The sequence below is a fragment of the Brassica oleracea genome, chromosome C6 (genome assembly GCF_000695525.1).
Source record: "Brassica oleracea var. oleracea cultivar TO1000 chromosome C6, BOL, whole genome shotgun sequence".
Taxonomy (NCBI): domain Eukaryota; kingdom Viridiplantae; phylum Streptophyta; class Magnoliopsida; order Brassicales; family Brassicaceae; genus Brassica; species Brassica oleracea.
The window spans coordinates 2,808,419-2,817,797 of NC_027753.1; the positions used below are offsets into that span (position 1 = coordinate 2,808,419).

The 9,379-nt window shown below is 39.6% G+C and overlaps 2 protein-coding genes across 2 annotated transcripts; one reads left to right on the forward strand and one right to left on the reverse strand.

Annotated features, from left to right (window-relative positions):
• Positions 1–2,339: 2,339 nt before the first annotated feature.
• Positions 2,340–5,386, forward strand: LOC106299135 (protein CLP1 homolog). The gene is made up of 3 exons (XM_013735267.1): positions 2,340–2,932; positions 3,821–4,060; positions 4,922–5,386. Exons 1-3 carry the CDS (start codon positions 2,340–2,342, stop codon positions 5,289–5,291), a joined length of 1,203 nt encoding a protein of 400 aa, XP_013590721.1. The 3' UTR covers positions 5,292–5,386.
• A 1,289-nt stretch (positions 5,387–6,675) lies between these two features.
• LOC106296456 (bifunctional D-cysteine desulfhydrase/1-aminocyclopropane-1-carboxylate deaminase, mitochondrial) lies at positions 6,676–8,834 on the reverse strand. The gene is made up of 10 exons (XM_013732589.1): positions 8,599–8,834; positions 8,470–8,535; positions 8,202–8,396; positions 8,019–8,129; positions 7,854–7,945; positions 7,654–7,746; positions 7,516–7,573; positions 7,318–7,431; positions 7,140–7,237; positions 6,676–7,053 (listed from the first exon to the last, which is right to left on the reverse strand). The coding sequence occupies exons 1-10, from the start codon at positions 8,773–8,775 to the stop codon at positions 6,849–6,851; spliced, it is 1,209 nt and encodes a 402-aa protein (XP_013588043.1). The 5' UTR covers positions 8,776–8,834; the 3' UTR covers positions 6,676–6,848.
• Between the last annotated feature and the right edge of the window lie 545 nt (positions 8,835–9,379).

Here is a 9,379-nt window from a genome sequence, read left to right on the forward strand (position 1 = left end):
GTTCTACAATTCTTGGCCCAATGGTTACTCATCCCGCACCTGTGACAAACGGATTTGGTCGAGTAAGACGGCTTGGATATGCCGCCTCGACCGCGGCCGAAGGTGGCTCTTCCACGGCCATAGCTGGAACCACGACCACAGTTATTGTGGTTTCCATACCCTCGGCCATATGAGTAGTTGTCACGACCACCACGTCCCTTGTACCCACCACGGCCTCTGCCGTGTGATCTCCTTTCATTATAGACGTGGTTGCTTTCTTTGGGATCTTTCTTTTCATGTTCAGCCTTGTGAGCTTCTGGTAATGGTGCTGATCCTGGAGGTCTCATCTCACTGTTCTTCATCAGGAGTTCATTATTAGCCTCGGCCAGAAGTAGGCACGAGATCAGATCAGTGTATGTGGTGAAGCCCCTCTCTCTATACTGCTGTTGCAGCAACACATTTGTGGAATGAAACGTAGAGAAGGTCTTATCCAGTAACTCTTTCTCGGTTACTTCTTCACCACAGAGTCTCATCATTGAGACTATCATAAACAATACCGAATTGTATTCATCCACAGACTTATAGTCCATGAATCTGAGATTCTTCAACTCATATCTATCCTTTGGTAGTAGCACCGTTTTCTGGTGATCATATCTACGTTGTAAAGCGGTCCAAAGGTCTAGTGGATTTTCCATTGTAAGGTACTGATCTTTTAAACCTTCAATGAGATGGTGGCGTATAATGCTTATAGTCCTATACCGATTCTTATCATTCTCATTGTTGCCCTCGATGATAGTATCGCCGAGTCCTTTGACCTCAGGTTGATCTTTGTATCTAGCGCCCATTGCAAATAGTTATCTCCAGAGAGATTAAGGGCTGCGTAGTCTAGGTTTGAGATTTTCGACATCTGATCACATAATCATTTGAAATTAGGGTTTTATAATGTGATCCTTCGACCATAAGACAAACAAGAATCTCGGCTACAATCAAGCCTTATGCGGCCATAACTCAATCAAAAGAATCGTTCATATGAAAACTACTTGACCATGGTGCGAACAATCCTAATTCATGTTTCGATATCAGACAGAGATATTAGGCCACACGGCCATATGCTTTCATTAATGCAATCAATTCGAGTTTGTATAATCTATATGCTGGTTGATAATCAAGACGAATACAATTCATATTCGGATTTAGATGTCATGCAAACAACCTTAGCCAATTCGATTTCTATTGGATTCAATTTATAAATTTAGGGTTTCAAATTAAACAATACAAGCTGTCGGTTTAATCAATATTTAATCAAGGTTTCAAGGCCTTTAGAATTTAAATTCGAGATTAGATTATTCAATCAATCTATCAATCCTAAATTCTCAGATCATCAATCATTCAAACAAGATCAATTAAAATCGGATTCAAACTTTAGGTTTTAGGGTTTTGATTCCAGATTAGGGTTTCTTAAATTCAGATCAGGAACAATCAATAAAAACAATCAACAAGTTCTAAGGAATCGATTTCTAGTTCTAGTTATGAGATTATCGATTTAGGTTATATTGATTTTAGGGTTTTGATCAAGAACATGGGATTCCATAATGATGGTTTAGGGGCTTTAGGTTCTGATTATTATGTTCTCAGATTTAGTCTTTATACCTTTGTTCTGTAGGGTTGAACCGGACCTCCTAAGATCTGAGACGAGCTGAGACGGATGGACGCAAGACGGCTCCTGTCGGGTCGCGGTGCCGAGAACGATCGCGAGCTGATGCTTGTCGCGGATGGTTGCGTCTGGTCGGGGACTTGAACTGAGCTGGATGCAAACTGAGCTGAGGCTGGGGACGTTGGATACGAACATGGAACGCCTAGGAGCTGAGCTTGATCGGAGTTGAGACGAGACGGAGGTCGTCTAGGATCATCGCCGCCGGCTTAGGTTTTTAGGGTTTAGGAGTTTCAATTTTGTCTCAGGGTTTTTGAAGTCTATCGTGCTGATAACGTATTGTAAAAGAATGAGGAATTCTTCTGTGTATTATTAATGAATCATAAGGTTCCAGAAAGTATCTAAAACCTAATACAACTGGAAATAGAAAAACTACTAAAACAGAGAAAAGAAAACTTGTGCTGGCCAACTCTGAACCACCTCTTGGCCGACTGGGCTCTCTTCTGGTCTTGGTTATGGGTCATCCACTTAATCATTTATAACAAACTTCCTTTTTTATCATCATAAAGCGTTACCTATTTATTCAGATCAACAACAACACACAGATAACAAATCCTAAATTGACACTTTCATCTTCTTCTTCTTACTCATATTATTTTGAGAGAAAATTTTCAGTTTCTTTTTGCTTTTTTAATCACCAAGACCGGACATGTCTTACAATGGTGCGTCGATGAACCCACCCCCTACGATCGTCGCGGTTTCCACGTCTAGCAAACATGTGAAACTCGAGAGAGAAACCGAACTCAGGATCGAAGTCTCCGACACGCCTCTCAAACTCCGTGTCGTGAACGGAACCGCCCAGACGGACGGTACAACCGAAACAGACTACACAGCAGACGAGACACCAATGGTCAGCTACCTTAACGTGCATGCAATCCTAAATGCAAGAAGACGTGTTGCCCAAGCTTCAGAGTCTACACAAGGACCTAGGGTTATTGTAGTAGGTCCCGAGGATTCCGGAAAGAGAACGTTGGCAATGCTTATCAACTGGGCAGCTAAAGAGGCGTGGAAGCCTACGTTCGTTGACTTTGACGTTACCCAAGGCTCGGTTTCAATACCTGGCTCTGTCGCTGCTACACCTATAGAGACGCCTCTTGATCCTGTTGTAGGGTTTCCTCTAGATATGCCCTTAGTGTACTACTACGGTCACACTAAACCAGGTACCAACGTTGAACTCTACAAAGCTACGGTGATGGAGCTTGGAAGAGTGCTGGAGAGACAATTTCTTGGGAACTATGAGTCTCGAGTGTCAGGGAAAGCGGGCACGAGGCGCAGCGGAATGTAACGCTCGTGTTCCCCTGGCCTTGTGTGAACCTGTGAGGAAAATATTTCTACGATAGCAGAATATAGTATAAGCAATAACTAAATGAGACAAACACTTTTTACGTGGAAAACCTCCTCGATGTGAGAAGGAAAAACCACGGGACCGTAGTCCACTCAACAATCCACTATATAAATGTATGTGAGTACAACCACGTCCTCCCTGTTCAACACCCTGAACAGAACAGAGACTCAAGCTACAAAGAGCTACCTCCAACACAAGAACAACAACAACAAGAGAGCAACACAAAGCTTCAAAACCAGCAGAAACCACGACCTCAGCTCACAAGGATTCCGGCAACCAGAGACTAATCCCACCGTACAAATCCAAGATAAACCAGTCAACAACACCTGTACCAAATTTCAGCTCAATCAGAGAAGATCTCACTGTCGGATTTACCAAACACTCAAGATAGCACTGCTGAAGAACTGTGACGACCAGCTTCACTAAAACCCAGACAACAGAAGATCCAACCGTTGAAATTCAAATCCCTTCGGTGAACATTTAACCCACTGACTGAAGAAGCTTCCCACCAAATATCAGCCCGATCAGGATCCGTTTGACCCTCCAAATCTGCCTTGACAAACCCAGACGAAATTATGCCTCCTTCCCTCTTTTCTCTCTTTTGTCTTTTCGATTCTTGTAAGTCTCACCATAGGTTAAGAGACTATATATATGTGTTTCACTAACCCTAAGAATCTCCAAGGCCCAATAATAATCTCATGGACTAATACCAATGGCCCAACTTCCAAGTTTAGTTATCACCAACCAAACCCAATGGGTTTCCTCCATCTAGAAGGAACCCAACATCGAGCTGCTGGTATGGTGATCAACACCATGGGTGGTTACGATGAGGTGCTTCTCCACGCGATTGAAACATTCAACGCCTCGGTTGTTCTTGTGTTGGGTCAGGAGAAGCTCTACAGCAAGCTTAAACATGTGTTGAGTAGTAAGAGTAATGTTGATGTCGTGAAGCTTCATAAATCAGGTGGAGTTGTTGCTAAGAACAGTGAGTTCCGTAAAACAGCAAGGAGTTGTCGGATTCAGGAATACTTTGATACGACTAATTCTATCTATTTGGGTCAATTCGCATTGGCCTCTTAATTATCTCGTTTATTAATGTTTAAGGTCTATTAGACCAGGATTATCGGGGGATATTAGAGGATTTTTAATGGTATGGGTTCTACTTTTTTTTGAAAACCGGTCACACAAACCACACAATAAGGATCGATTTTTCTTCAATTCTTGCACTGTTCGCGGACTCCACTGACACGTGACGGCCTGCGATTGATGCGCCTTTTAATTTTTTTTTTTTAATCAGAAAAAAAAAAACAAAAATACTTACATATGAAATTGTGCATGGTTAACTAACCCTGGGTTTTTAGAGTGCGGTTCTTATTGGAAGTTAAGAAATAGTTTTTTAACTTCCGCTAAAAATCCCACTCTAAGAACTCCGGGTTAATCATAGTCTTAGACCATCATTATCCCAGAAACCCCATTTGGGGTTTCTTAATTTTTTTTTTTTTTTTTTACTTTTTCAAATTTAGAAAAAAAAATTAAAAACGAACCAATCGCGAGCCGTCACGTGTCAGTGGGGTCCGCGAACAGTGTAAAAAACCCTTAAGGACCGACTACTATTTGGTAGTTTTGATAACCGGTTTCTTAAAAAAAGTGGGTCCTACGCGGAACTCACACGCTAAGAATCTCTGTAGTATCATTGGATAAAGATGCTCTTAGTTTCTTTATATTATTAGGAACTCTCTCTACCGTAATGTTTATTGAATTACGATCATAATCAAACGGGTTAATCCCTTATCTTCTTCCTCTCTAACTTCTCTTTTACCTCTGCTCTTCCTCTGATCTTCCCTCCCTTTCTGTTACTTATCTTAAGGATAGATCCTGGATCTATCATACTTCTACGTTCTGTCCAAAGAACTATCTCCGTATGCTAATACCTCTAGCATCAGCGATGTGAAAGTGTTCCGCATTGGTGGTAGACCACAAGCTCCAAGATCAGCTCTTCCAATGGGGTCTGACCCGGTTTCTGATCCGTTGAAGGTAACGCATGTGAATATCGATGACCGGGATGTGCTGCATTCTGTTCTGGCTGTCTCGTATGCACAAGAACCAGACCGGATCGTGTCAAGTAATGTTTCCGGGTTTGTGTATGTAACGGAGGTTGATGTGCAAAGGAAGACGATTACGTATTTAGCACCGTCGCAAGGGACATTACCCAGCAAGTTCTTGGTGGCTGGATCTTTGTCTTGGAAGAAAAGATAAGATGAAGTTAAATACGGTTTAAATTCAATTTTTGTAATTGCTGCAATATAGTTTTAAATCAACAAAATCTTAAATGAAATAATTGTTATCATCTCTTTTAGTTTCTTTCAGCCTAATTGATACTCATTGTGTGCTTGACTGGTATTCAATCCCATCTCTATGAGAAATAAGGACACAATAATTGTAAGAAGAGGAACCAAAAACCACAAACACATCTCAGTAGACATAAGTGCCAAAACACACAAACTTACGATAACTTCAGTAAGTAATTAAGTACACACCACACGATTTCAATAGACACAAGAGTATTGGATAAGCAAACGTTTTTTTTTTATTTGGGCGAGAAGAGAGCGCCGGTAGTTTACGGTTGGAGTTACTTTTTCTTGGGTTTTAACGATTTGACATACTTCTTGCCTGAGATATACTTTTTCCTTGCTTTATAAATTTTACATGTCCACATTGCCTTTTCAGTAACGTGATTCTGTTATTTGCTAGGTATAAAGTAAGAAGCTAGTTATGTACCCTTAGTTAGTTTTAGTTTCCTATGTGTTATAAAAAAATATTTTTATTTAGTTAAAATTTTTACAGCCCCATATCTTGTACATCAATCTTTCATATTCAATATATAAATAAATATATATAAATGTATCTATAAAATAAACATTTTTTTCTTTTTGTTTTGATATCCATATGTATATATATATCAAATATATATTAAATATAATTTTTTATTTGGTAAAAATATATATCAATCGTGGATAACAAAACGTGGTCAATCTTAATAATTTCTATCCACGTAACCTATGTTCGCTGACCACACGATTTATGACATTTTTTTTGTCATTCAAAAGAGATCCCTGACCACATAACATCTGTCATTAACCGTTTCTCAGTTCAAGCCCATGCTTGAAGATAGTGATTATGGCGGATTGTTCCTCGAGGAGATTACGGGCTTTGATATTCTAGATCTACAATAGAAAGAAAGGCATTTAGGTGAATCTATAATATAGAATTAGTAGATTAAAAGGGTAAAGGATGTTCAGATCTGAAATTATTGATCCGCGACGGTGAGAAAGACCAAATCGTCGACGTGTAGTGTTAGAAGAGAAAGAGAGTGGGTCACAATAGAGGGAAAATAAGAAAGAGAAAGAGAGAGTGGGTCACAATAGAGAGAAAATAAGAAACTAAACTAATTCTAGTTTTTACGGGTAAATTAGATTTTGCAATAGAAAAAAATATATTACATGGAGAAAGTATTTGCAATTGATATGGACATCAGAAAAAGCACGGTGTAATTGTAAATTTTTCAATAATAAGTGATAGATAGAGCTGAATCCAATCAGCAAAAGAACATCACGCGGTTCACATTATCTTCACGTATATATAAGAAAGAAAGAGAGTGGACCCACCATTTTATTAATCATCGATAGCTATGAAACATAATACACAGAATAGAAATCACATGAATGGATGCGTTTTTATCAGACCAAATGCACAAACAAGTGTTCAACCTGTCTTATCTTCACAGGATTATTACAGAATCAGGTTTTTGTTCTGCTAGAACATTTTCCCAACACCCTCTTTTCTTGGGACGGATTCTTGAACATCCATACGGCTCCAGTTTCCCATCAGAGAAGCCATTTGATCAACTTTATCATACAACCCAAGAAGCCCACCAGTGTGTATGAACAATATCTTCTTCCCCTCCCAACTTTTGGGATCCTTGGTCATCTCATTTATCAAACCGTACGCAGCTTTCCCGCTACATAACCACTCCAAAACCCAAATGGTCAAGCTCATCATGACTTTTTAACTAGGAACAAGGAAGGACTAGAAAGACTAACATACCTGTAAACAGGATCAAGAATCACACTTGTTGCACTAGCTATGTCCTTTAAAAACTTAAGCTCCTCTGAAGTGTTCATTGCATATCCTTTTCCCTTGGCCTGCAAAACAACATACGAATCAATCATAGTGAACCGTGTGCACTCAAGAAGAAAGTATTTAAGAAAGTTGTGACACTCACATTGTGGATGCTAACAATATCGCGAGAGTTAACACCAGCTTGAAGTCCATCCAGAAGGCCTTGGACAAAGTCGTAAAAGTAATCAGGATCATCGCATACCGAGAAAGCATGGACCTGAACAATGAAAATGAAAGATAACAGAGCCATCTATCAACTTCACCACCATAAGTAATGGCACCTAGAAACTGAAAACTATACCTTGGCTTTAAGAGCTCCCAACCAAGATCCCAATGAAATACCAGCAATTGTACCACCACTAGAAAGCAATCAACAGAAGACTAATATATGTGAATGAAGTAAGAAAATGAGAAAGAAAAGAAGAAGTAAAAGCAAAACCTGCCACATGCAACCACAATATCATCAAACTTGAGGCCATCAGTTCTACATTTAAGCTGCTCCTCAATTTCCCTTGCTGCTTCAATATAACCCCTACACGAATCAGTATTACAAAGGGATTAATATCAAGCAATTCAGTAGTGTCTATCCAGTCTAAAGCAAATTGTGAAAGCTACAAAAAAAGCTTGATATGTTCTCACCAAGTTCCCAGAGAGTTGGATCCACCAACGGGAATAACATAAGGCTTTTTCCCTTCTTTCTCCAGCTTCTCTTTCAAGGCACTAGTGAGAGCCTAACAACAAGTGATCCCCACATATTATCAAAGCTACTTAGTGATCAAAAAGAGAAAGCAAGGGAGGGAGTACCTCACTCCCAATGGAGGAATACTCTTCCTTGGAGATGAGATGAACGTTAGCTCCAACGAGGCGCTCAACAAGGAGATTCCCAACCAACCCAGGATCTCCATCCGCAAGAAGCTGCAATCCCAAAAACAGGGTCAAGTGAAAGCTGAGATTTTGATGAGAGATTATACGAAGAAAAGAAGAGACCTTGGAGGTGCGGAGGATAAGATGAGTGTCGAGATTGAGGTAGTTAGAAGCGACGGTGGTGGCGCGGCAGTGGTTGCTCTGGATACCGCCGATGGTGATGACGGTGTCGGCTTGCTGCTCCACGGCGTCGGCCATTAGGAACTCGAGTTTCCGGACTTTGTTCCCGCTCAATTCCATCCCCGTGAAGTCATCTCGCTGCGAGAAAATCAAAATCAGTAAAGTGGAGACGAGACAAAGAAAAACAAAAAAAAATTAGAGTAGAAGTGACCTTGATCCAGAGTTCGGTGCCGTTGGGGAGACCGGGGAGGTTCCATCGATGGATCGGAGTAGGACGCTGAAGACGAAAGAGAGATGATTAGACATATATATATAAAAGAGATTAAAGTAGCCTACTCACGTGAGCGAGGGAGAAGGTGTGGGAAGGAAGCGGACGAAGATGAGAAGCCCACGAAGGAGGAGAGTAAGGACTTTTCGTGAGAAAATCCGCCATGGGTGTTGCTGCAGACATTCTTCTTTTGGTGAGCTCGAGCTCGAGGAGGGCTACTCTTGAGAGTGTTAAGAGCCGTCTTCTCATTTCCTTCTCTCTTCCTCTTCTACTCGCGTGATTGCTCACTCTCCATAGTTTCTCTCTTCTTGGGCCTTATGGGCCTCCGCCAATCATCATAAATTTAAATACTACATTTGTTCGATGTGATAAGACTCGGTTGACCCTCCTTTTATTAAACAAAAATTAAATTGGAAACTGCTATTATTCTTATTTATTTATTTAGATCAACATAATAATTACCAATCATTCTTAAATTTTATACTTGTATAACCTTTGAAAATTATCTTTTAGAAATTTCAGTTAAAGTTAAATATAAATAATATAAAAATTATTATGTTGCCATTTTTGTTTACTCTTAACAGACGTGATGTATTCGTCTACCGAAACATCATGACCATTGATTAAGAGCAACTTCAACGGAAGTTTGCAAGAGGATATCTTATCCTAAAAACAAATTAAAAAATTAAAAAATAATAAGAGAAAGAATCACAAATTATCTTCTTTTCACAACTTTAAAAACTTCATATTCACCTCTAATGTCTTTTCAACAATAACTCAATCTTCTAAAATAATTAAAATTTAATTATATAATTATATATTGTTATAATATTATCATTTTAGAGATTAAAAA

What these genes read in the sequence shown, in the direction of transcription:
- LOC106296456 (XM_013732589.1), bottom strand. Translation starts at nt 8,775, where the DNA reads ATGAGAAGACGGCTCTTAACACTCTCAAGAGTAGCCCTCCTCGAGCTC. An exon ending in GCACCGAACTCTGGATCAAG is followed by an intron (nt 8,397 to 8,469) that starts GTCACTTCTACT and finishes ATTTTCTCGCAG; the next exon opens with CGAGATGACTTCACGGGGAT. An exon ending in ATTCTTGATCCTGTTTACAG is followed by an intron (nt 7,054 to 7,139) that starts GTATGTTAGTCT and finishes GTGGTTATGTAG; the next exon opens with CGGGAAAGCTGCGTACGGTT.
- LOC106299135 (XM_013735267.1), top strand. Translation starts at nt 2,340, where the DNA reads ATGTCTTACAATGGTGCGTCGATGAACCCACCCCCTACGATCGTCGCG. An exon ending in TTTCTTGGGAACTATGAGTC is followed by an intron (nt 2,933 to 3,820) that starts TCGAGTGTCAGG and finishes AGGAACCCAACA; the next exon opens with TCGAGCTGCTGGTATGGTGA. An exon ending in AGGAGTTGTCGGATTCAGGA is followed by an intron (nt 4,061 to 4,921) that starts ATACTTTGATAC and finishes CCTGGATCTATC; the next exon opens with ATACTTCTACGTTCTGTCCA.